At 47.0% G+C, this 27,449-nt stretch overlaps 1 protein-coding gene across 1 annotated transcript in view; it reads left to right on the forward strand.

Annotated features, from left to right (window-relative positions):
* camta1a (calmodulin binding transcription activator 1a) overlaps positions 1-27,449 on the forward strand; it is a gene marked incomplete at both ends in the record, with an annotated part of 112,390 nt that overhangs the window by 41,446 nt on the left and 43,495 nt on the right. Inside the window, one exon of the mRNA XM_079225619.1 lies at positions 16,602-16,673. Within this exon, the coding sequence (XP_079081745.1) occupies positions 16,602-16,673 (72 nt within the window). The remainder of the gene's footprint in view (positions 1-16,601; positions 16,674-27,449) is intronic.

Genomic DNA, 27,449 nt, shown 5'->3' on the forward strand with positions numbered 1-27,449 from the left:
CACTCAAACGATGAATGGTGAAATATTTAAATCTTTGCATACTTCTCTAATATTGTGATAACACGCATACAGATACTCACATTCCCACACCGAATGAGAGACAAAAAGGGATGGCGGGATTAACGGATCAGTTCCCAATTTCCCCCAGCCGCCCAGAAGTAATCAGATCATCTTGCACCTGACGTGAGGCCTGAATTCCATTAGGCTTTATTAGCAGTAATTATCCCCTGCTTCCACCCCATGCTGTTCTCTCACTCCATATCCTCTATTTTTCCTCCGGATCCTAACATTGCCCTCTCGTTCCTCCATCCTCTTCACTCCTCCCCCACTCTCGCCAGTTGTTCTCCGCTTGCGCCCACGCTGTGAGTTTCAACCCAACCCTCAAATCGACTGGATGGCTCATTTGTGTTCTTGCTTGTAATTCCGTCCCTGTAATGTCTCCTTTTTTATTACATTCGTTGGGGCTTTTTGCCTTTTAATTGATAGTGACAGTCAGAAAAGGTGGAGCGAGGAGGGGGAGGATGACACGCAGCAAAGGGTCGTAGAGGGTCGGATTCAAACCCCCGGCTGTTGCGGTAAGGACTCAGCCTTGGTACCACGTACCAGGTGAGCTAACGGAACGCCACCTATCTGTCTATTTTCTGCCATTGCACACATGAAAACCCACTTATTTCTGCTGAAGGTCACTCTGACAAACAAACGGACATACACATTCACAGTGACATTCATGCACAAACAAATACACATTTAGCTTTCACTCTTAGAGATGAAAAAGGCCACTTCAGTTGCTCTCCAATAGCACTGAGGGCTACATCCGAACCGTCCCCCATCTTTTTTTATTTGAACACTTGTTTCTTTTTGCAGCGGGCCCAGAGATGAGACGGACAATTGCGGGCTCTTTCACATAGTGTTTCTCACTCAAGCAGGAAGGAGCATGAGGACTACAGAAAAGGCTAAATCCTCCTGGGAGCAGCTTTTTTACTCCCAGTTTGTGTTCATTTGTCCCCCCGCTCCCCTCGGCTGCCTTTGGGAGCAAGTCAGCACTTGTTTTATTGGCTGTTACTGTGTGTCAGGGAGCAAATCGTTTTTTACTCACAGGTGCGAGCAGAGCACGAGTGTGAGGGTTCCATTACTTTTTGTATCAGGTTGGAATTATCTGGGTGCGAATGGGTTTGTCCGCGTCCCTCTGTGTTGGCGCAGAGCTGTGCGTGAAATGGAGGGTGGGCCTAGTTGTTAAAAAGCGAGAACTGTGTTTTTATGTTTACTTGATTGCGCACGAGAAAAACGAATGTATGTATATATACGAGGTGTAGCAAAGTAGATGATGGAGCTGATTCCCTCTGTGCTGTTTATTATCACATTTTGTGTAATTATATAATTACTGCTAATCACCCACCTGAGGTGGCAGTGCTCTGCGGCAACACACTATTACAGAACAAACACAGCGACCTCAGCACATCTCACACTCATTAACACACTCCTCCCTCCCTCATTCTCTTCCCTGCTCGCCCTCTCTACATATCTCTCTCTCGCTCCCATTCTCTATGCTCATTATCTCTTGTCTTTATTTACATGCATGAAAACACACATTCACGCACATGCTTGTGCGCTCTCTCTCTCTCTAATGTAATGAGGATCCCCAATCAACCGTAATGAGATGAATAGCATTTCGGCAGCAGATAGGGGAAATTTATAGAGAGGAAATCTTCCCAGCAGGTATGTTTCTGATGTGAAACGGAAACAAGAAGAAAGCATCTCCAAATCACATCTGATGTTCCGTCCTTTCGACAGGCAGTTTGAGAGAACGGGGTAATAGCGTAGCATCGCCATATACTGCACATTAGTTAACTGAATGTGCCAGTCTCCAAATGAGATAGGGGGGGTGGGGGGGGGGGGTATTCAGAGGCAAGAGACAAATCTCACATTTCAGACTCCATTTCAAAGAACATGAAATTCAATATCCCACACCAATCTAGTGCACACTGTCATTGCTTATGCCAGTAATAGCAATCAGAGATATTGTATGCACTCCCCTCAGCCTCTCGGTGTCAATTTATGTTTATGTTTGCCAGTAAATATATTAAATGTCATTTAAGCCTTTTCTGGAAGTTGATTGTTTTGCTTTTGTTTTGTGCCGCCTGCATCTCGCTGTTTGTCATCCTGGAGATCTCGACGTAGGCTTTTATTAATCTGCAGGCTGAATGGAAACCCTCACTAGCGCTCCCCAACGACCCGCTGTCATCTGCTCATGTAAATCTCCCTACTTAATTAAATTTCATTCTCAGCAATAGGCACACATAGGTATTGTGTTTACACCGGTCAGTTGAAACATGTAGTGACATTTGAGTCGTGCATTAGCGTGGACACCCTCTGGACTGTGCCGGCCACCGTTGTATTTCAGTAGAAAGAATCCAGAAGTAGTGTAAAAGAATTCTGTGGATGAGGAGCCCAGACACACACCCACACACACACACACACACACACACACACACACACACACACACACACAAACCAACTCTGTGCTGCAGTAGCTAGGCGCCCACTGAGAGGCATTATGCTGGCTGACAGTGAGACAGCACAGCTCAGAGATACCCCCTAAACATCTCGCCCACATAATGAGACAGGGCAGGGGCATTGAGGGCCGCTTGAGGAAGAGGAGGGGTGGGGGTTGGCGGTGGGAGGAGCCATCGCAACATGTCAGTCCTTATGTTGCCCTCAGAGGTTGTGCTGGACCCCTCTGTCACCAAGTGTGTCTGAAGGATGGCAGCTGCAGACAGAGGCTGACGTGCACGGCTCAACTGGCTCATATCTGGCAGGCAGCCTGAATGTATCACAGGGCAGAGACAGACAACACAGCTCAACCGTGTTCATCAGATCGAAAAGAAACTTTAATTTAGTCTGTGTGTCTAAAGTGTGTGTGTCTGTATGTGTGTGTGTGTGTGTGTGTGTGTGTGTGTGTGTGTGTGTGTGTGTGTGTTGATAAGAATGCATCTCTCAGCTCTCCCTGACAGATAACAGCCTGCATTAGACTAAAAGAAGCCTTGAGACATAGACTCTAGTTTGCACAGATTTCTTTTTTTTTTCCATCTCCTCTCTGATTCCCCTTCATGAACTCTGTAGCACTGCAATTCTGCCCACTCTAAAAATGCAGTGGCAGCACTTTACGGGGCCTCGGCGAAGCCTATTACTGTACGAGCACAACTAGTGCTGGAGGCCTGTTTGTAGGTACTGTACACACAGATGTATGGCCATCTTCATTCTCGTCAAGTATCACTTAGGGATACACCCTGTCTAATGGGATGTAGCGATCACTCTCAAACTGTGGCATCTATGGAGTAACGTTTAGCTCCAGGAGGAGACCGTCTCCATTACTGTCATCATCAGCTAGAGGAGGAATCATCTAAAACTCTGGCCGCAGTATTCATCATGGGTCATGAAATCAGCAGCTGGGTAAATGTTAGTCCACGTCTCTTGACTAAAGGCCAGACTCTCCCTCTCTCTCCCCCTCCCTTCTCTCGTGTCTATCATGTCCAGTCTCCGTCTTGCTGACCTCTCTATCTCGCTCCAGTGTCTGTGTCTGTGCACCTTTTGGAAAAGCAAGGGGGGGGTGCGGGGGCACACACACAGCGATGAGGGGGACTCGAGCCCAATCTCATTTCGGCAGGTAGAGGGCAGAGAGCCACCAGGAACCTCCACACGGTTTACACCTGAGGGGCCCCTGCTATGGAAGGAGGATATGCAGCTTTGCATGCAAATCTCTGCCGGGAGCCATCCGCCTGCCGCCTTACACAGGGGCACAGGAACACTGGCGCCTGATTAACATGAAGGGTATTTGAACTCTGCTCTGCAAACATGTGTTCGAGACTGGGTTTTTTTTTTTTTTTTGCACAATGTTGTATCCATCACGTGTGCTCTGGCGCCCGGGAACACAGAGATGACATTTCATGACATTTCATGCCATCCATGTGTCATAAAGCTGACATAAAGGTTGACATACAGCTTACTCGGCGATGGATCGGCTGTCATAAACATTGATGGCACTACATAACAAATGATGCTAAAGTTTCATGGCACTGTCGTGACATTGAACAATGTCGTCCCCGCAATCGAATGCGGCGCTCATTTTCCAAGCGCTGACCTAAATCTTTGTAATGTCACTTCGACCAACATGTTATGATTGAATGACTCCGTGATCGCGACCTATTTGTCATACAAAGTCATTATACGGGCTAAATATCATCATCAAACTGTTATTTGTGAAGCCGTTATCCGTGCGTTGAGGTCTGAGGAAATCAACATCTTTCAGAGTCTTCTGGATCCCGTTCCCTTGCATAGCTTCTGTTTGCTCAGGTGTGTGTTTGTGTGTGTGTGTGTGTGTGTGTGTGTGCGTGTGTGTGTGTGTGTGTGTGCACCTCCAGTGTAGGCTTAGGGTGAGCCAAGGAGAGAGTGGTCATGTCCTCATCCGTATGCATGGCTCAGGCTCCTCCAGAACTCTTTTGTATTTAATGATAACTGGTCTCATGCGTTGTTTACTTAGATGACAGGTCTATTTTCTTCTGATTTATAGCACTGTGGCATTCAAGGAGATACTGTACTTATTACCTTAAATGCCGTATGCAAAAACAAGTCAAAGAGACAGGCAGAGGGAGGGAGGAGGGAGGGGTGTGGACATAAATTAAGGGTCATTGTTCCCCTTCTGCTCCAGACCGAACAGCTGTTTGTTGAGGTCTAGACGGAGAGCTGAGAGCGGATCACCTTAGGAGGTCACTGCTGCGCTCAGCCCCCCTCACTTGGCTGCCAGGACTCTAGAGTGGAGGTGTTGGCATTGTCAGATTACCCTGTCAACTACATCTTTATACTTTGTTTTGTGTATTCCGGCAAGTGGCCGGGCCTCCTCTCTGGATTCCTAAATACAGTCAAGGTGGTACTCCCTCTGGTGGTTGAACCGGAGTGTCACACCAACTGTGATAAAACTAACCCTAATGCCTTCCTTTCCCCAATTCTACTGGGCAGAAAACTGTGAGGACAGTCGTAGATTTATTTGTTTTAGAACAACTCAAAGGTATGGGAAGGTGTTGCCGACGAAAGAGGTAAAGAGGAAGGTAAAGGGATAGAGAAGGAGGTGGGGTGTCATTGTTTTGACGGATGTAGTTACAATAGCACAGAGATCAATTATTCAGCAGAGGCATGCATGGTCGCAGGATTAATGGCGCTTGCAGCAGATAAATCAACCATCGGTCTCGAACCTCTCTGGGAGTCGGGAAACGGTACAAGACAAACATAGAAACGCGTTTGACGTTGGCATTTTATACCCGTCTTTTACCATTAGTAACCTTGAGAATTCAAGGGAGAATGGGGACGGAGAGCACATCAAGCCACAAATAACCATCCTGATTTGGGGATATAATGTCAAAAAAATGAGCACATTATATCATCTTGAATGCCGATTTTGCTCCGAAGGACAGAAGTATCTCTCTGTCCTCAGACTGTGGAAGGATATGAAAAAGGAGGGCTGTAGTTGCTGTTGAGAGATTGAAACGATGCTATATATTACAACCTCTGGAGACCTGTCGGCACTCCAACTTACTACCCCCTCCTCTTCCTCCTCCACCACCACCGTCTCTGTATCTGTCTCTTCCCCTCTCTGCCTCATTCTGACTTTGACTTTGCTCTGGGTCCTTTTTTTTCTCCGTTTTCTGCGTTACTTTTACATTTCTCATCACACCCCCTTTGTGTATTCATACAGTGCACCTATCCATGTTCCTGTCTGTCTGGCTGTACTTGTATTTGTATATGTGTGAGTGAATCTCTCTGCCTGATTGAATTTGCTCCATTCCCCTCGCTTTCATCCTTGTCTGTTTTGGCTGCAAGGTTGTACCTGTCTGGTACTTCAGGTGCGTTTTAGCCCATGTATCTGTGTGCGCCTATAATTCCCTTCCTCTATTTGTCTGTCTCCTTTATCTGTCTGTCTCCTTTATCTGTCTGCTCCCTAGCTGCTGCCCCATCCCAAAACAGCCCTCGTGGCCTTCCCTCTCTCTCCAGTTGAAATCACATACCCCTGTCAGGCGCTCATCTTCAAACACCAGCCTTTGCCCGGCCGGAATGTCAAATCATTTCAGTCTCAGTACCGTGTTTCCTTTCCTCCTTGTGTTTGTTTCCATGGGCCTCTAATTCTCGCAGTCTCTCCCTTGCTATTCGTTCACACATCTCTCTCTGTCATGCACACGCGTTCAATGTGCGATTAATGTAATTTCTCAGTGTCTCGCTCCTCTCAGTGGTTATCTTCATATGTAGCGCTGGTGCACCGCTGTGTTCAGAGAAGTGTTTCTGTGAAGCCAAACGCTAACCTTCTCCTTCTAGATTTGAGTTAACGCAATTAATTAAGAGTGGAGGGAGCATGGAGGACTTTGGACATATCAAAGCAGCAACAGGACACAGACATTTTGCATATGAGCGATGGTGAGGATGAGCGAGGGGAGGAGGGCGGCAGTGAGGCAGCGGTGGTGGAAGTGGGAGGATCAAAGCGGCGGATGGTAGCAGAGTGCTGTCCCCTGCTGTGCAGCTCAGATAAAGACAGGTTAGCGCCACAGGTCTCCTCGGTGAGAGGGAGCCAGGCACGCTGGGGGGGGGGGGGGGGGGGGGGGGTGCATGAACAAGCCAGCTTACAAACATCTCATAATAACTCAGGCACAAGAAGCCTTCTGAATTAAAGTGTCACTTTTCATTTGCTTTCCTTTCCCTCTTTTTGGCTCACTGGCTGATTTTCCCTCTCTGTCTCGCCCCCCCCCATCCTTCTCCTCATCACAATCCGAACATAACGTGGACTCCCTCAGTTGCCTTCCCCACTGTCTTCATCACAGGGCTGCCCGGGGGCTCTCAGGCTCCTCCATCTGCCTGCTGTGTGTCTGTGGCTCTCCCTTTCGTTCTTTGCTTGTCTCTCTGTCTGTTTGTGGCAATCCACATCTCTCCCAAATCTTTTGTGTGCTGCTTTGTGTCTGTCTGCGGGACTCATGTACAGTCAGCAGTATTGGCTGACTGAAAGTTTGTCGGCTATCTATATATATATGCTCATCTAAAGTGGAATACAGAAATATTAATATTCCACAAAGGACTTGTTCGCTCGGGTCAACACTTGTTGAAACCAGCAACTAACAAGGTACAAAGCCCAGCGCCTCAGCAACATTTTGTCAATAAATGTGCGTGCCTCACTAACTCATACTGCTATCTATGTATCTGACAGCTGCAGAACACTTCACTGTGTTGCTGTTGACCTTTTTATAAACCTTGATAGGCCCAAACTCAAGGGTACGTGGGTTGACAGCCAGGTTTGTTATAAATATTGTTTTTAATTCAGTTGGTTTGGATTTGTTGTTGAAGTCAAAGCTCTGCACAGGGGCTAGTACATAGGAGGCAGAATCCAAGATGCTGTCTTTACAGTCATTGTTCTCAATCCTACTAATCCCGCCTCTGAGCCAGGCTGTCCAAATTGGGTGAGCTATAGGTGCTGCTGGGGGCTGAGGAGGGCCAAGGAGAGTGGAGGATAGAACGGAGGTGCACAGAAGCTGATGAAGTTTGTTGCCGTGCTCTGAAGTGGAGCACCATTTTGCCTCGTATAGTGTTGGCAGTGGGCGGGGCAGCTATCAGGCTTTAATTGGGCACTGTGGGCCACAGTAAAGAGATTGCAGAGTATGGAGAAAATAGATTAAGGGGAGAGTGAGAGAAAGATACAGAGCGATATGGAAGGCCATAGAGCGGGGGTGAACCCAGAGCACTTTAATGCAATGCGTAATGGCAGGTGTCGCTCTGCCTAATTTCACGCCTCTGTGAGCGAATGTGCACCCAGACGATCGCCCCTCTCTCTCTATCTATTTCAGTCCCTGTGCCTTAATGTGGAGTCGGTTGCAGTGATGTGCTTGGCCTGCGCAGGACGTGGATTTTGGTTCCCCTGGAACCTTTAAGCGCGTGCCTGTAAGCTCCATGACAGGCCAAATGTGCAGCACAAGCACTAAATAGGGGCATGGGGGCAGTTAAAGGAAGCACAAGGGCCCGCCTCTTCCATCTGTCACATGCACGCCATATGATGAGGAACGCTTGCTCTTTTTGCTTCGGTCGGTAATCCGGGGCCTGTTGGACTTTGGGCCCGACGGGGAGAGGCGACAGGAGGGGATTGGGTCAACCAATGGCGCGCGAGTGTGCTTCTGTTTGTGTGTTTGTGTGTTTGCACGTCACATAGTTGGACTCTCAGAGTTTGACACGGGGGGCATCCCGTGGCAGTGGAGACGGAAACGAGTTGTGATCCATCGTGACCTGCCCAGCTTTTTATTTGACCCTCTGTTGCTCCTCAACCTCCCTCCTCCCATCCTCACCTCTTCTTCTCTCCTCCTCGCTCGTCCTTTACCCTCCTCTCCCCTCCTCACTTGCTCTTCCTTCCTCACCCCTCCTCGCCCTTTCTGGCCCCTCCTTCCTGTAGTCTGTGTTTGTGTTGGGAAGATTAAGCTGCTCTGACAAAGCTGTGTTTACAAATATGCAGGCAGAGAAACAGGCCAAGCGACGCTGAATAGGAATAGAATACAAATTGCTTTTTTATCTCTCTTAGGGCCAGGGCGAGAGAAAATGTGTTTGCGATTGTTGCTCCTCCGCCTGTGAAGGATAAAGCCTCAGTACTGGGTTTGGGCTCCCTGTTAGCATTCATTCCGTCCTCTTCTCTCTCTGTCTCTCCCTCTCTCTCTCTCTCCCTCTCTCTCTCTCTCTCTCTGTCCTCCCACTCCCTTTCTTCCCCCCATGCTCTTTCTCCTCTTTGTCTGCTCCACACTCTCCGTCTCTTTCTCCCCGGCGGGACTTTTTTTCTTGCTGTTTTCTTGGTAATCATATCTCCTCTTCTCTCTTCTTTCCTCCCTGACTCTCTCATGTCTCCCCGATGTGTGCTCCTCTCTCCTCTATATGTGCACTACTCCGTCTCCCATCACCTCCCTCCCTCCCTCAATCATTTTCTCCGTTCCTCTTCCACTTCGTGTTTCCATACAAGCTGAATATCTCCCGCCGTTGCTCATGCTCTCCCTCTCTCCCTTGCCCTCCATCCATCCTTTTTTTTCTCCCCTCTCTCCTCCGCTCAGTCGGACTCGTCATGATTTACAGTCTCTCTCAGCTCTTCCTTGCTCACACCGGAGATATTGGAAATTTGGAGTGCCTATAGATCACGGCAGGTGGAGAAGCCGTGAGCGTCCGCTAATCAGCCCTAACAGAACTGTGGAGCATTACAAATCTGAGCTCTCTCTTACAATTAGGCAGCATGTCTGCCTGGCATATCCCACGGCAGGGAGGCTGAGCCTGTGATGTCATCTCCAGCAGGTCTCCGCCGTGCGTGTGTGCGTGTGTGTGTGTGTGTGTGTATTTTAGGTGGAAACAGCGGGTCGGGTGGTTTGCTCTCATTAATGCAGAGGACGTGCTCCCCTTCTCCACACAGTGGCACTTTTATCCTTACCTCAGCTAACACAAGGGAAGGTTAATGGGCGGTCATACAGACTCAAACAATGCCATCTATGTTTATTAAGCAGCAGCAGTCTCACCATGTGATGCTTTTGTTAATTCATTATTTCATTTCAAATACGTGACGTTACATGCCTCAAGGGCTGGATAAGGAGCCCCACTTTTCAGGACAATGTCAAGGAAAAGAACTTCAGATACTACAAAGAATGTACTGCCGGCTTACATGCTGTAGTTTTCCTCTGTACCTGCAACTTTCCGCCTCTCCATCCGAGGTGCAGATGAATTCATTTCCATGATCTGTTGATATTCCTTTGGCCACTCTCCAGCACATGCATTAGCGCTACGGAGACACCAGTTACGGGAAAGTCTTGTTAGACTCAGCTGTTTCTCGCCCACTAGAAATGACAGCTAAAACCTGACCTCTGACCCCTTGTCTTTAAACTGTGGCATACTAACCTGATGGCTGCATCCATTACTCCACCTTTTAATGGAATGAAGTGCCTGTCGTGCTTGATAGCCCCCCCGGCTCGTAATGCAAACAGATGCTCATTACTCTTTTTACTGCCATACTTTTTATTTTATTTTTTACATGCCTATTCTAGACAGGCAATCTAGAGGTCAGCCTAAAGGTTAGGTGATAAGGAAGTGGTGTCTTGAGATAATGACTGCATTCCATTTTAAACTTTACCTTTTCCACATATACTTAACATCCATTTGTAACCTGCCATCCCTCACATTAGGATAATTTGCTGATCTCCTCACATAGACTTTCAACTAAAGCTATTTTGCTTCATCAAAATGCAGCAAGTCGAAGCACGCATTCGCAAGGCAGACTATTAGCATTTCAAAAACAAAGAGTTGAGTTGATCTAATTTAATCTGCAGTGCATCTCCAAAGTAAGGCCACTTCCTTATGTGGTGAGCAAAGCCAGTTGAGGAGAGGAGAAAGATGAGAATAAAATGAAAGCCTGAGTGCGGGGAAAGCGGAGAGAGAACATTTGCTACCATTGGTGTTTAGGCCGCTGCTCCTAGCTCAGGTGCTATAGAAACACAGTTTGACTTTTGAGAAGCTGACAGAAGAGCTGCAAGGTTTTCTGAGCCTTCCTTTGTTGAAGTGCATCAATGGGTTGACTGCCGTTGCTGAGGTCAAGGCAAGGCTTCTACTGGCTCTTTGTGATGTATAAAAAACATAAACTGATATATTCATTCATCCGGCCCTTTAACCTCTCTTCTTTTGGTGTTAAGGTTTTCAACAGTGCTTTTACTTTAAGTGAATAGGCCTTTATGCAGTGCTACATCCAGAAGAGATGTAGCTACAGTAACAGAAAAATGGTTTGCACACATACAGTCACACACACACACACACACACACACACACGCACACACACACACACCCATACACACACACACACACACGCAGGTAACACTGCATTTCTGTTTCTGTAGCAGTATGTGCATTATGGTTACTTGCAGGCGTGACTTGGCATACACTAAAGTGTGTAGCTGTGTTGTGTGTGTCACTGTATGGTGGCCGTAGCCGTAGGCCCCATGCCACCCTTCCATCCCATTAGCTGAGCCCAGCCCCTGCCGGTGTCTGCTTTAACCTTGGCCAGCGGGCTGCAGGAGAGGGAGAGTAATTCTAACCTTAAAAACCTGCTGATTAAAGCTAGTTTGGTGGAATTCGATTCCACTTAATGCCTTTGGCCGTGATCCCAGCTGGCTAGCATTAGCATCAACAGACACCACGTCTTCAGTCGGGGAGACGGACGTGCATGGGCATGTGCATTAGCCTCCGCTGGCACGTGCAAAAGCGCGGCTGTAAAGCCCACATCGCCTCGTCTATCTTTCTGTCTCTATTCTTCTTTTCTGTCCTCTGTCTCTCGTTCCACTCTCATCTCTCCCTCTGCCCGATATATATATATATATAACTCGTATACCTAACTTCATCACCACAGTCCTCCTCCCTGAAATGTCTTTCCTCTCCTCTCTCGGGGCTTTTGGTGTGCCAAGCGGTCAGGGGTTTCTCTCTAACTGCCTCAGCCCTGTTATTGTTCTCCTCTCGAACTTGATGTATAGCTATGTTTACGCGTCCAGCGTGGCTAATTAATTCTCCTCTTCGGAGCCTGTTTATCAACTGTTTGTGTATTTTTAGAGACGGTCATTTCCATAACACGCGCATTTTCCCAGAACGTCATTTGTTTTGCTTTGTTGAGGAATTTTTTAAGGTTTGTTTTTCATTCTCTCCTTCAGCTCGGGTGCAGCCTGCCAATTCATTTTATAGCCCGCTCCGTTTTGACTGATTTAGAGGCTGCAGCTGGGCCAACGGAGAGGACAGAGGAGATAAATCTAAGCCGCTTTTGATTTATTATGCATAATGTCTCATCAACCGTTGCTTAAATCTTCAGATTCACTGAAGAATTATACTGTTACAACTTTACAAGTAGTGGCTGATTTAAAAGGGTATAAAGAAGAAGAATCTTGAGAGACAAAGCAGTCGTTGGTATAAAAGCTAGTCATTGTGCCATCAACATATAGGTGCTGTTCGTTTCTCTCTCAATCTAAAAATGCAAGAGAGATACTGTATATTATGGGCTTTCTGGGCATAGTGCCACCCTACCAGACACTACAGATAATTTGATTCCCGCCGAACGATCGGGGGAGAGCAGAGCAGAGCGGCTGACTGTAAAGACAGCAGGTGAAATGCAGAACATTACGGCATCAGTCAAAAATGAGCTCATCCTCCAAACTGGAAGTGGCACTTTTCAGCTGTAAGTCATCTAATCACGTCTGTATAGAGCCAGAAATCGTTGGTTGATCAATAGTCATCATGGATGCTGTCAATGCCCAGAGTAGCTTGAATCTTGCATGGTCCATGAATCTCTATTGAGTATGGATTTCTGCGCTCCCTCCACGGATGGGGTTTGATAGTACTGTCTGATTGGCTGCTGCATGAGCTCTATTTATGCTGCTGTGCCCCTGGCTGAATCACCTGCCCCAGGCATCCAGTGAAAAGACATTTGCAAACATGCACACACACACACACACACACACACACACACACACACACACACACACACACACACACACACACACACACACACACACACACACAGACGTACACACACACAGAAAATGATACATTCCCTCTAATGAAGCAGTGAGCCAGAAGTGACTTAACCAGGTGGACGTCCGTGTCAACAACTATGTAAGGGTGCAAAGTCACTCAATACGGCGAGAGCTGTGAAATGTATATTGGATCCGACTATAGATTATTCATATCCAGAGTGATGATATGTGACAACGATTGTTGGCTTAGGAAACATCAGGGGACACACCAGCCAGACATGACTCAGTGGTAAAAGTATCCTCACGGAGTCGGCTGGATGATATGAGGATGGATGGAGACTGGTAGGTGGACGGGGGAAAGTCAGGAAGACAGTTTTTTTGAACGAAATCCTAGGAATGTTGTCCATGTGTTGACCTGACGAGACGAGAGGCAGACAAATGTCTGGCAGCGTCTGACAGTGAGACGTTTGCATCACAGCAGGAAAACAGCAAATTGCCAACATAAATAAGGTGCCACGCTCTGATTAGGACTGTCTTCACACATCATTACAGTCTAATGAGCGAGTTTCCCCTCTCCCTCAGTCTCACTATAACCGCTTGGCAGTTTTGCCAGCACATCCGTCGCATTTTGCAAACCCATCTCTAGCTGTGCCTGACACCTGTCAGCCATGATGGATGAATGTAAGTGAGGTGTCGCCAGGGCAACAGGCCGGCCAGGGGCAGCGGTGGCCTCCAGAGGCAGGACATGTAACCGGTGGTGGCCCTGCCTTTATATCTGAAGGCTTTATTTAAGCTGAACTGTTTATCACTGGGCTGTCTGGCCTGCTTGCCCTGTGTGAACTGCGCTCCTGCTCCACTCAGAACCGCTTTAACACCCTCTCATTGGGCCGAGCCCGAGTTTCATCGCCTCGGCCGCTTGCTTGAGTGACAACGCCAAATGATTTTGCTGCATCAGTGTCTGACTTTGGAGGACACACGTCGCTGTAACTCTTTTTTCCCCTGCTGTCTGCAGTGACAGCGCATGAATACATTATGGACACTGTCTGTGAATACTATAAACTATTGTGTATCATTGTTCAATTGTGTCTCGCGGTTGTGTGTGTGCATGTGCGTACAACGCACACCTATGTATTTGTTTCACTGTTTTTGCGTCAGTGTGCAAAAGCTCTTTCAAATTACACACTGGGAAAGCCGCACTTTTAATGAGAGGGTATGTGTGTATGTGTGTGTATAATTATGGTTTAATTGCTTGCCCTGTGATGTGCTGTCATCTGTCACAGCCCAAAGACAGCAAATAATGGTTCTGCCACCGTCACTTTGTCACCCAGACGCTCAGCATGCAGAGAGCAGCAGAAACACCAGTAACTGATATGCGTCTTGAATTACTGATAAGCGCTCGAGTATGATGAGCTTTGTCTATGTGGGCGTGCTTGTGCTCTCAAAAGTATCTTAGCCAGCCTTCCTATCTTTGTCTATTGTTACTATTGTCTGTGTGTGTGTGTCTGTGTGTGTGTGTGTGTGTGTGTGTGTGTGTGTGTGTGTGTGTGTGTGTGTGTGTGAGCATTCGGATGTGCGCGTGAACAGCATGTGTCTGTGCATCTTTGAATATGTCCGTGTTTGTGAGTGGGCGTACAGCTTCGTGCTTAAGAACTCATTGTCTAATTCCGTGTGTGGGTGGGAGTGTGTCGGGAGGGTGAGGGTGCACACGCTTGTGTGTGTGTGTGTGTGTGTGTGTGTGTGCGAATGTGTTTGATGCCTCCTGTATATCGGTACTGACAGGTGCAACAGTTGTGTTATGCTTTAAGCTGCTTGTTTGTCTGGCACGCCGCTTTGTGTGGTTGAGAAATGGAGTAAACAGAGGGAGAGCAATGCAGCCTGGGGGCTAATTTATTCACTCCCCAGTCGCCCTAGTCACAGAGGCCTGTTGCTCTGGCCCACCTGTCAATCCTGAGGAGCATGCCATAGCCTCATCCAACTGCACTCAGCCACCACAGCCCACTCCCAGTGGGCCAAGCGCTTTAGGCGAGATCAGTATTAACCATGATATATCAATAAACTTTCCGTAATCAGAATTAACAAGACAGCAAGTTTATTTAGCACACAAGCAGCATATAAACAAGTCTGCCATTTTCCCGGGCGCAGTGAAAATAACTGTATCGATGTCGGTGTTTAAATTTAAAGTCTGAATAGACAGAATGTTAGCATTTCTGTTTGTAAGCACCTTTCACAAAAGTACCGCGGGACACAGTGAGATGCGTAAACAGTTTTAATGCCTTATTGGCTAATGTACCGTATTGCATCACAACTGCCTAATCCCTGAAAAGAACACAAAGTACAGTTTGTGACATAAATACTCACGAAACTGCACAGGAGAAATGTGTGAGCTGCTAGCAGTTGTGGTTGAATGTGGTAATGTGATGTTCACTGCACTGTGGGAGTGGGAGGAAGCGTCTGTCCGTTGCCAGCGTGGAGTAATGGATGGCAGAGCTTTGGGAGTGGGAGGAGGCATACATCCTATTTCAGACAGCTGTAATGGATGAGAGTACAGCAAAAAAAAATAAGAACAGGAGGAAGTCTGCATGCCTTCACTATCTCAAACTCTCACACGCAGAGTTCGCTAGTATTGAAATCGGTTCACAAAAGACGCATTTGGAACAAAGGAACACCTGGAGAAAGAGTCGAGGCCGATGTGACTTCTGTTGTTTGTGAATTGGTCGTTGCGCATCACGCATGTCACGCATGTCACGCATGTTTGTGCAACTGTGTGATGTATTTGTTTGTTCTTTTAGCGATGTAATGTGTCTCTCACCATGTGCCTAGTCTGTGTAGCTGTGCAATGGTGCTCTGCTATAATTAATCAGACGGTTTGATGTTGGCAAATGAGCGTCTGCAGACTTCATCTGCGGGCCTCGCTCTTTTTAACTAGGTTTTAGTTAAACAAGACGAGCACATAACACATCTCAAGGCACCTATTTATCACATGGTCCTCCGAGCGATGTAGCCCAACGCCCCTGTGCCCCGCCGCCCTCCCTCCCACTCTCCCCCTTCCCTTCCACTATGACTGCACCCTCCCCTACCGCCTACCCAGTCACATCTCCAGTGCCTGAGGAAGCCCGCCTTCGCTTATTGAACACACAACTTCTGAATAATGAAGCTGGGTCACGTCAGTACATGCACACACACTCTCCAACAGTGTCTGTATCAACCCAGCTGCGATTTCTCCTGATTTCTAAACAAAGAGTTATACCAAAGTGGATTGGAGTGAAGCTCTATACCCTCCCGACCTGCTTGTTTGATTTATTCCTGCAAGAGCCAAGCCCCCTGTCTCAAGTGCAATCCACCCTACCCTCACCTTTCACAAATATTAGATTGCACAAAATCAGCCTCGCTGGTGAGAGGGGTGAGTGCTGTAAACAAGCAAAACCAGGCTAGCTATCCCTCTGGGTCAACCGGGAGCCGGGGCCGCGGCTCTTCCGGAGAAGGATTGAGGCGGAGCGCGGACGGGAGGAAGATAAGTGCTGCCTTGCTCCTGTTCCTCACCACACGGTGCTTCGTTGCGTTTGCCTTCACTGCCGGCTGCTGAAAAATGTCTCCTGGCCCCTCTGCCAGATACCGGGAGGCGTTATCAGCCCTGCCTAGCTCTCTCTGCGGTAACGAGGCCCTAGGCACAGTATTATCTGTTTACGATAAGGATATTAATAACACTGTGCTTTAGTTATGTGCTGGGGTGTCCTCCGGGGTGATGGAGGGGGTGGGGGGTTGGAGTAAGGAGCACCTGAATCATTCTGTCAGGGGATCTCTCCAAAGCAGGACAGAGTGAGAGTGGAAGAGAGGGAAGGAAGGAGTCCTATGGTGATGCTGAGGTGTTCACCGGTTAACCCCATCCACTTCCTCCTTCCAGGTCACAGTCTTTGTTTCCAAGAACAGTAGCTTGGCAGGTCCATGTGGGAGAGGTCAGGGGTACATGGGTCACAGCTGTCCCGGTCAGCAGAGAGGTCAGCCTACTTTACTGCAGTGTAACATCCTCTCTTTCTCTTCTTCTGTCTCTAGTGTCTATATGGCTGCTACGTCCACTCCTCCATCATCCCCACCTTCCACCGTAGATGCTACTGGCTGCTCCAGGTAAGAACTCCTCTTTTCCTCCTCTACAGTTCACCGCGCTTTAGTTTCACTCTCAAGCTCTCCCAGCCAATCCACAAATAGTTGAATGAGTCGCATGATATCAGTTTCCATTTAACCGAAGCATTTTACTTTGACAGCCGGCAGGCAGACATCAACCTATCCCCGCCTCCCTCTCCTCTTTTCTCTTCCCAGCCTCCATTTCCCTTATCTTTCCCAGTCATTCACTTTTCTGATGGCATTGCCCATACACGCCGTCCAGCACGAGGGCGGTATCTCAGTCTGCTAAAAGCTTCGCCATCTCCCCTGTCTAACAGCTGCAGTGATGGGCAGTAAAAGCATGATGGAGGACGTTCCCTGTACAGTATAGTGTGCTTACAGTGGGTCGTCAAGTCCGCAGGCTGAGAGTGGTTGTAAATAGTAGTCCTTTGATCACCTCCCCAATACATCTCATCATTCTCGTTTAGCATGGCAGCCATTATTGTTGGAAGGTGCCTGATACGAACAACCATTCACACAGACAATTTAAAGGGCGCATAAAGCACACACAGAGAATAGTGGTGTGGAGCTGCTGCTATTTTTGTCTATCTATCTATCTATCTATCTATCTATCTATCTATCTATCTATCTTTCTATCTATCTATCTATCTATCTATCTATCTATCTATCTATCTATCTATCTATCTATCTATCTATCTATCTAACTGAAGTTCTATGTTTTAGATATATTCTAGTATGAAGTTTCTCTCAGTTGTATTTTCTGAAGACACGAGTTGTCGAGTCACAACATCCCTGCTGCACTGAATGGACCCAGAAGACAAATTCATTTGTAATCTAACCATTGCAAACAAACACCATTACAGTGTCGGTTAGCAAAAGAAGAGAGCAGACCGGTTGGGAAAAGACAAAAGAGGGAAGAAAAAAAAAACTGGCCTCAACAATGTTTAAATACTAATCAAAAATAATTAGTGTTCCCACAGCAAACAAAAGCTCTCAAACAACAACAACAGTTTATTTCTCTCTTGCTGGCTCTGTGTGTGTCACAGGCAGTAATCACAACACACGCAGACAAAAAGCGTGTCTCTCCCCGTCTCTTCTGAGATCAATCATCAAAGCTATTCAGGTTATTTTCACTTAAGTCTATTTTCCAAATGATTAGCTGTTCAGTGTATTATTAAATAATAAAAATAATGAAAGCAAGAAAAGCTAAAGACTATCTTTCAATAGCGGCACACCACTAACAATGCCAAATCAGGTCAGGGCCGTAAGGTGGAGGAGGCTTCCCCACTCCTTACCCCCCTTACTCTTGCTTGAAACACACTCGCCTTCATTTTGATCTCAACTACACACCCGTAAAGTTATGTTGTGGAGACAAACCCACAACAGAAATATAAACACCTGGCAAAATACTGCAGACAGCTTGCGTGGTAATTCCATAGGTGTCTCCAGCAATAATGAAAGAACTGAAAATAACATAAGAAAGTAGTAGATGTTTAGGCTGTTCGGTGAGGATGCTTATTATTAAATGGAGTCATTTTATGGTTGTATTAGTTGTATTGTCTAGCTAAAGATAATACTGACATCGCCATATGTGCATTGCAATATTGGCTGCTTTAATCACTCCTTCTGTCCATTCTGGACCCAGCAAATATTTTCAAAATGCATTCCAAACCTCAGTCAGTCCAGTGGGTTGCAGTCTCTCTGTTCTCTTTTTATACATCCTGAAGACTGCAAATTTGGAAGACCCCCTCAATTAGGACTAATGCAGGCTGCTGAATCCTCCTATTAGCTTCAGCTGAACTTCAAAATACTTTTTAGCACAGGAGAAATGCGGATTTTGTCTCCCATCACCGACATTATAATTTCATAAGTAAAAAATCTCTTCACAGCCAATGTGAGGATGAAGAACATTGCCGGCGATTGCGACTCTTAAAACAATACCCACATGCCATTTTGTACGTTTTAAGACAGACATTTACAAAGGGAACCTATGCCTTAAGTGGAATTCAGGCCTAGAGATGCACAACTGGGGGATGGAAACATGTGTAGATAGAGAAGGGGTATCATCAGAGCTGGAGTCAACCGAGGTCACTCCCTTTTTGAAACCGCAGCCCTCATTTTCGCCATCTCTATCTTCCACTTTCAGCATACAGACGTAAACACTCATGAAACTTTAAAGGAGTTCACTGACTCAACTTCTCTTTCCTGTTATTGCAGAGCATCACGTAAGAGCAACCTGGTTAGTGAATCCCTGGCCCTCACCTCTCCTTCTCTCACACTGCTCAGCAGATCTCTCTACGTACATGACTCACTGGGCTCTGGTGTGCAGCTAACACATCAACTCATTCAGAAAAAAATAACACCGACCTTCTGCTGCGCAACAAAAAAACATCAATTTACGAAGTATTTTCTTTGACACCGAGCCTTCCTGGAATCCCAGATTTACATCTCTTTTTCAGGCAGTTTATTGCAGACCATCTGTGCTGACAGGAAACCAAAATCACAATGACACCAGAGGTAAAAGATTATACCACTTCAGTCCATATCTCTGCAGATGCAGATAGACTTTCAGCACCTCCGTCTCTCCCGGCCGCTTTCATTCAGACAACTGACAGTCAAACCGGGTTACAATAGTCTCACTCTGTCTTTTTTCACCTGTCTCCGGTCTCTGAATACTCTGTCCCTGACTCCCTGTGTACCATTTGCTGTGTCCATATGAGATTTGCAGGCAATAGTCTGTCAACAGCAGAGCAGCAAGGAGACTGGAGCTCCCAGAGCGGCAACCGGGAAAGGTCACCAGTGAGTGAAAAATGTAAATATTCAGCCATCCAGCGGCCACAGTCACGGAGAGACAGGGATGAAAATAACTCCCATTACGCAGCACCGACAGGGAGGGAACACAGAGGACAGAGAGGGTAGAGACAGACTGTGAATGAGAGAGCAAGTGAGACGGACACAACTTTTTAAAAGTTGGGCTAAAAAAAAACACTGAAGAGAGAGAAAGATAGATTTAAAGATTTGAACCCCCCCCACCCCCCCCCCCAAAAAAAAAAAAAAAAAACATACAGCAGAATAGAAATGGAGAAAGGGGACGATGTGTCTGTGTGCGTATTGTTTGGATACGTGTGTGCAAGCGAGACAGCGAGAAAGACGGGCAGAGTGAGGTTGGTGAAAGGTGTTTTACGGGGGGGCTAGCCCGTGGGTGTGTGCCTCTTTATCCACTCTTTATCCACTCTTTATTGAGTCAAAGCCTGGGTAATGAGACAGGGGACGGGAATGAAGACCTGCGCGGGGGGTCCTCTCTCACTCCATTCATTTTCTTTTGTTCTCTTCACCTCTCACTCTCAATCTGCTCCTCCCCACCACACTACCTCCACCTCTCTACGGCATTAGACCACTTTAAAATGTCTGGCCCATCCCCGCAAATGGCTGCGACTGAAGAAAAGTACCACCGCAGTTATCCGGGGTTGCAAACAATGAATCCAAATTGCTGCTGAGACAGAGAGCTGCCCAGAGCAGTGTGTGATTTGTCACTCAAAAAAGTTCCCATTTCATTGGATTTGGTCAAAAAACTAAAATGGGGCTCTGTGTCATACCATGGTATATTTTCACTGGTACCAACATATCCCAAATAATCATAAACATCATCACAGCACATTATATATTCGCTCTTTTAATGCTGTCAGTTACAGCTGGAGTGTGCCATACTCCAATGAGTTGAGTTCTACGCAGCCTTTCCATCCACAAGCTGTCATGACACGCGCACGCAGACAGACGCACACTCATTGACGCAGAGGATCTCTCCCATCCTGGTGGCACTGATTGATTCCACTGCTCCGTGTCCCCTTCTCTTGTTTAGTGCTAATCGAATGTAATTCCCGGCTTGCGCCTCTCCATCAAATAAGACAGTGGAGTTTGTGCTGGCCGACGGGGGCACAGAGGTGCGGATAATTATGATATTAATACGGAGGGGGTCTGAGGGGGGAACTTCATTTGTCCCGCTGCCTGCCACGAACACAGAGAGGGGTCAATAGCCTCTCCCGCTTTTCCTACTTTAAAGAGGAGGAGAGAGGGATGAGATAATGAAATGACTAGTAAGGCAGGAGGGAATGCTGACGACCTTGTTTCTTCACAGCTATCACTTTCTCCCTCTTACCTTCCCCAGCTTAGGCCACTGCGCTCTAGTCTCTGTCTCACATGAATACATTATTAATATCACCATTCACTGCAGTTACATTTTTCTTATTACATTAGTCCTTCAGAGTATAATGACTTTGGAACCACTTGAATTAGTGTTATGTAGGAAAATGAGTTGTCACTGTTTTCCCTGTGATAATTTCCAGCACTATTAGACAGTATTTCGGCTATTTCAATTCATGGAATAATTCAAAGGCTACTTAATTGGACAGGCAGAGTGATAACTCTGTGATTTAGGAGAACCTTGAGCAGTATGGGCTCTGCGGTGCTGTCCGTGGTGCTGAAACACACTCTGATCTAACCTTTCTAACTGTTCACCACATCAGAGTATTATTTTTTTAAGGCTGATTTATCAAAAAGCCACCCAGCCCCTTTGAAGTCCCATCCAAGTCTCCTCTCATAACAAGCTCACCAATCTCCAAAGATCAATCCACCTGGCCAATGCTGTCAGCGGATCATGCGCAGGGCCCAACACATGTACTCCTTATCACCAGTCAGGCCAGAGGCCTCTCTCTCTCGACTCTCTGTCTAATTGAATGGGAAAAGTTGAGTAGCTTTGCTGCAGTGATCCGTCATAGGTCGGTGTGCAAGCACGAACCAGTTACTTCAGACCCAGAGCCACATGCCTGCAGGCTAAAGGTAGACAGATGGATTCTTTATATCTGCCAGAGTCCTCTATTCATTCGGATCAGTTTAGTTGCCTCTGTGTTGAGCACTGGGAGACAGGTGCCGGATTCAGAGTGGTTCAGGTGATGTGTGATGACGGAGCAGAGCTGTCAGGTTCAGATTCACATCAGATACGTCCAGACTATGCAAGGCTACATAATGAATATTTCACTGAGATAAATCATGGATGAGCCTGGGCACTGTTCTGTTGATTTCACTGAGAGGGTGGAGAGGCAGGAAAACCTGGCGAGGTTTTGACTGGCTGTCTACAACCTCAGGGCAAATGGAGGCAGTAGAAATATAATTGCCTTTAGCTATGCAGGCTGTTGTTTGGATCAAGTGGAAATGCACCTCTACGGAGTATCAGATCAGATTTATAGCATAGGAATTTGACTCCATCACCTCACATTACCGTTGAACGGAAAATCTCAACGCTGGACTGGCAGGAGAACGGGTGGCAGTCACAGCAATGCGAGTGTGGGTCCGTGTGTGTGTGTGTGTGTGTGTTGCCGGTCTGTTTCTGTGCTATGGTGGGAGACCACGATGCTCTCAGAAGCATGCTGCTGCTGGCAGGCCCCCACTCTCTCTGCCACGAGGAGAACAGCTGCTTCACAAGCATGTCGGGGTGTGAGCCATGTCCCCGTGGCTCCCCTCATCTCCTCCGCTTCTCCTCCTCTTTGTGTGCAGTCACACAGGAACATCTGACATTAACCCTCTCCATCCTCTCTACTTATTGAACAATTAAATATGTCCCCCGCTCTGCTATCAACTCTCTTCTAGTCCTCTGAGCACATCTGCTACCCTCTGTTTTCACTCCGAGAGAGAATATAGAGTTAGTTCTCAGTTGGTCTCTGCCCAAAACAGTGTCACTGGGGCTTCTGACCTCTAAACATATTGAAGGTTACTCTGATGCTTAATTAATGGGCCCTGCTGGAGCGCTCTCTCCCAATACGAAGAAGGAGAGAGAAGTTGAGCGAAACCCCCCAGAGGCACACAGAAACTCCTCTCCTCCTGGCAGACTGATCTGTTTATCAGTGCCTGCGACCTTTTCTCTAGGCCCGTCGCCTAGCCCACCAGCACGGCCAATTATCACAAATCCCCCGCCACATTTGTCTTGCCATTTTCACTCTGCGGCCAAAGAGGCGTGCGTGGCCATAGACTCATGCAGCCTCCTAACCAGCCTTCTCCCAGACGGAGAAACAGAGGCCCACAACAGGTATGTGGTGCTTAAATAATTCAGTTATCCTGAAAGGTTAAGGCTCTGCCAGGAAGGCGAATTGACATTCATCTTGCTTCGAAGTCATGCACCCCACTCTCAGAGGGAGCAGCCATCGACATGTTTACATTTAGTGGCTTCTAAGATTGTTATTGACACCAATATTTGTACATGTTATTCTCGTCGTTCCACTGGCTAGCTCAAAAGAGCCCAGAGAAGTGGTTTACTAACCAGAGCAGGAATCAAATGTCTGAGTTCCTTGTCGATAGTACAAGAGTTTGAAAAGGCTCAAACGCTGTGAGCTTGTCAGAAGAGTATTGCGACAAACCTTTATCCTGATTTGATGTTACCCTCTGTTTTGTACTCTGAGTTTTCTCTTCCAAAGTCCTTTGCTGCCTGTCCCATATTAGACAATAAGAGAGTCCCTGTGCATACAGTCACCCGCCAGGCTTATTTGTGTTTACATCCTGCCTCTGTGTGTGTGTGTTGGAAAGCAGAGGAGATCAATGGCTCTGCACTAAGTCTGTTCTGTGCCGTGCCAACCTCTGAGTCCTCTCTAGTGTCGAGCCACAGATCTGCCTGTGTCACTATGCAGGCTGAGGCGTGATGGCAGAAGTGTGCACGCATCTCCCAGCTTCCCAGAGAACACTGGTCACAGCTAATGACCAGAACTGTCCGATTTGTCCTGCCCTGATTACTCCTCTGAGCCCCAATTAGCCGTGGATGAGGGCTGACATCCCGACACGATCGCTTGGATGTGTCATAGCGGGAGAGACAGGGAAGGAAAGGACAGAGTTAAGAGGGAAGACAAGGAATATGCGCGCGCTAAAGACTGAGGAGAGGAGCAAAGGGGAGTCGGGATTGAGAGCCGGCGTAATATAGACAGGGCCAGAGTCGTTCACTCTGCATTCAGTCAGACATCGATCTCAATTCCCCTTTAACCAGCTACTATCAACATGCAAACCAACTGCTCTGATTGCAATTTCTATAATTGGCAATTTTCATTGTGAAAATCTGTCTTATCTGAAGGTGTTAGTTGCATCTGGTCCGGAGACGAGCTGATTTCTCTGTGGGTTATGAAGAGACTAAGGATCGTTTGTGGGAAAGATATAAGATGAAGATAGAGTCTTGGGCCAATGTGGTTGAATCGATTTATTAGTTGAAGCGATTAGTGAAGTTGTGGGATTTTCAAAGGTATTTTATTATGGATTAAAAACAATGGCATTTGTTTCCCTAATTGTCAATAACAATCTCTGTTATGAACTTCATTTTCATTCGTGTGCCTTCAGCTTATATCCCCTTAGTTTTCCTTTTCCTTTGTGTTCTGGTCTGCCCCCCCCCCCCCCCACCGCACCGCACTATCTGTCTTTATTTCTATCTGCCACTTTGTCTCCCCAGGATTGCTGAGCTTTCTCCCCTCTGCAAGTTTTGAGAGAAAAATCCAGCTTTTTTGGGGGGCTTGCTCTCATTCTCTCTCAGTAGGGGGGGCAGTGGAAAAGTAACTACAAGGGCACATAAAGCCTTCAGAGTCGAACCAGACTTCTTTTAGTCTTTTTTTGATCTGGATAGATGTCATATTGAGCACACATGCGCACACACGCCCTTGAGTGGGATGGCTCTGCTCCCATCTCTGTCTGCTCCCCCATCTCGAAACTCGCCTACGCAAACCCGAGAAGACACAGAGATTGAGAGGAGGGAGGGAGGGAGGGAGGGAGGAGGAGAGAAAGCAAAATGGAGAAGGGTAGAAGGAAGGAAGCAAGAGTTGGGAGGGGTGGAGGTGCTTTGAGAATGGGGGATTAGAGTTAGAAGATTAGAGGTAGAAGATGATATCATTTGGTAGCGATGAACAGGAGCAAACGAGCAGTGCAAATCACCCGGCGTTAACGAGCTACCTCGTAAATTACTGCAGCCGAGTGTACGCTTGAAGCTGGATCCGGATAGGGCTGCGTTGTGCAAGGGAGACATAACGCTTGTCTTAATATTATTTACTGCCCCCTCCCAATTTATATTGGTTGTCTCCCAGAGCCCAATATTGGCCTCCTGTGGCAGCATCAGAGGATGTTTCCTAGTAAATAGTGGGAGGTTTTCGTCCGCCTGGAGGCCCCCCGTGTTGGCCATCCTAAACCTCATGCGGTCCGCAAAGGATAGACTCCCTTCCTCGAGAAGGAAAATACATATACATGAAAAGATGTACTTCCCCAGTGCCCTCCTCAGATAACTCAGATTTGACAATGTTTACCTCCCTAATACAGAAACTGAAGCAAAGCAGGAATAAGGAGCTAATTATAATAAGGAATAAGGATACTGAAATGTTGATTTTCCATCGAACATGGTTTCACCTTCTCTTTTTTTCCTGGGAGTGCTTTAAACCACTTTGACAAATCCAGCAGGGATTACAGCAATTTAGTTGAAATGAACGTGTGTCTAAACCTGCATGTTTCCAACTGTTCTCCAGGGGATCCAGCCCGAGAGAAAGGGAGGGGGGACAGGTACCGGGATATGATAGAGAGCTGGAGTCGCTCTATTTCCATGCTCTTAGGGCATAGGGTAGATGGGGAAATATACATTTCTATTTTAACCAGGAGCCCAGCAGCAGGAGAATTACTTTCATTGGCTGGAGTCTAAATATTACATGACTTCCTGATGGCAGTGTGTTGTCTGAGGCACTGTCTGGCCTTATATTCACCTGTCTGGGTAAATCAACCGTTTACCCAACTCTGTTACTCTATCCAAAAGTACAGTTCCCTCCCAGCTTACCTCATCTTCCCTTCATTCACTTGTTTCTCATGCATCATTTCTGCCTCTGGACCGCTTGCTCTGGTGCAACCCACTCTGGGTGTGTGCACAGTGTATATATGTAGAGTTACTCTGTGGTCCTCTGCCAAGGCCCCTAACATCATATGCAGCCTGGCAGGTGACAAATAGTTTTTTAATTGCTTGCACCAGGAAAATCATTAGTCTCTTCCCTTTCCTTGGTGGGACCAGGCAGGACGTGTGAGCAATAATAATAGCCTCATAGTCCCGTTTCCCGCTTCCTGCCTGCTATTTTTAGAGCAGGTATTTTAAGGGCCCTCTCTGTGTACGCCCATGTGCGTGTGTAAATGTATACGTGTGTGTGTGTGTGTAGGTGTGTATGTGCGAGTGTGTGTGAGTCCACAGTAAGGGTGGGCTAAATGGTCCAGTGGTGCTTTTCCTTGTTTGTGACGGAGGAGAGAGTGTGTTTGTCAACCCTGTTCCTGCCTCATGAGAGTTTTTCTCATTGCTGTTGCTATTCCCCCAGCCCCTGGGAGCGTGCCATTTGTCTGTGTGTGTGTGTGTGTGTGTGTGTGTGTGTGTGTGTGTGTGTGTGTGTGTGTGTGTGTGTGCGTGTGCGCGTGCCTCTGTGTCTGGCAGGCTGTGGCCGAGGCCATTGTGCTGTAGTGCATTACTGTCGCAATCCACCGACACAGCGGCCAGCCAGATGAAGCCGTCCAGTTTATGGAGCAACCTGCAAACTCCAGCTGCTTTTGGTTGGGATTGTGCTTAGTGGTGAGATATAGTATTGATTTTCTCTCCTCGGTGCCCTTGCCATCCCTGCGTAGATATGCACCAGTGCTCAGCATTCATTCACTGAGGAAGGGGAGGGGGGGGGCCGAGCGAGCAGAGGATGATGTTTATGTGACGATACTGACCCCATTCGTTCACACAGAAAAGGCGTGGAACGTAAAGCGGCTAGACGGCAGAGGGGAATTGAGGCTCAGATTGCAAGATGAACCCTAAATTTGATTTCTGTGTTAGCATTTGTTATTATATATCTGGGTGTGCTCTGCTTTCCTGTACGGTCCCATTATGTGTGGGGTTCGTGTGGATTTATGAGCGTGCAAATGTGAATGTGTGTGGAACGTGTGTGTGTGTGTGTGTGTTAGCAAGCAATTTGGATCTGTGTGCTGTTGATGTTTGCCTGCATATATTTTTCCCTTTTTTTTGCCCTTGGTTTGACTCCCAGTGGGGAGCCATGTGCAGCACTTTTCCAAAGCCGTTCAGACCCCACTCCCCCTGCCGCCGACCTCCTTTCCTTTTGACAACACGGTGGAATCAAATACATGGTCAGTCATTATTTAAAACATTTTTGTGGAACCCCCTAGCCACATTGCAGCGGTTAATATAAGCGCCTCATTACACTAAGTATTTTATACATAAATGATATTTAAAAATCTGGTATTGTATGAAAAATGTTAGTGTGTGACCTTTCTGTGAATTTTAAGTCCGCCGCTCATAAAATGTTTAAGCAATAAAAACTGAATTGAACCTTCTAGACTGTCAGTGTTAATAATACCTTTAGGTGTGCAGTACATCAAACATCCCAGTACCAGTAACCACGGTTCTCGTTTCTGACACACACACACACACACACACACACACGGTTTCTCCAAACCATTAAGCTCTGTCGTAACTCTTCAACAGAAAGAATATAATTATATAATCATGACCCATAATTTTCTTCTCATTCATATTCCACTGTTCACGTCTCAGAAAATGTATGGTTTGCATTGACTAATACTACAACTACAATTACTTGTGAGCCCTTTAGGTGGGTTGATATCACGTCTTTTACATCCTATAATGTATAAGCGTGCCAACTTCTAACGTTTTTGCTTTCTCTTATATGGTCACAGTTTTAAAGCCTGGCCTGAACAAACGAAGCATTTACAGTGATTTTA

This window comes from Taurulus bubalis (assembly GCF_910589615.1).
Source record: "Taurulus bubalis genome assembly, chromosome: 11".
Taxonomy (NCBI): Eukaryota; Metazoa; Chordata; class Actinopteri; order Perciformes; family Cottidae; genus Taurulus; species Taurulus bubalis.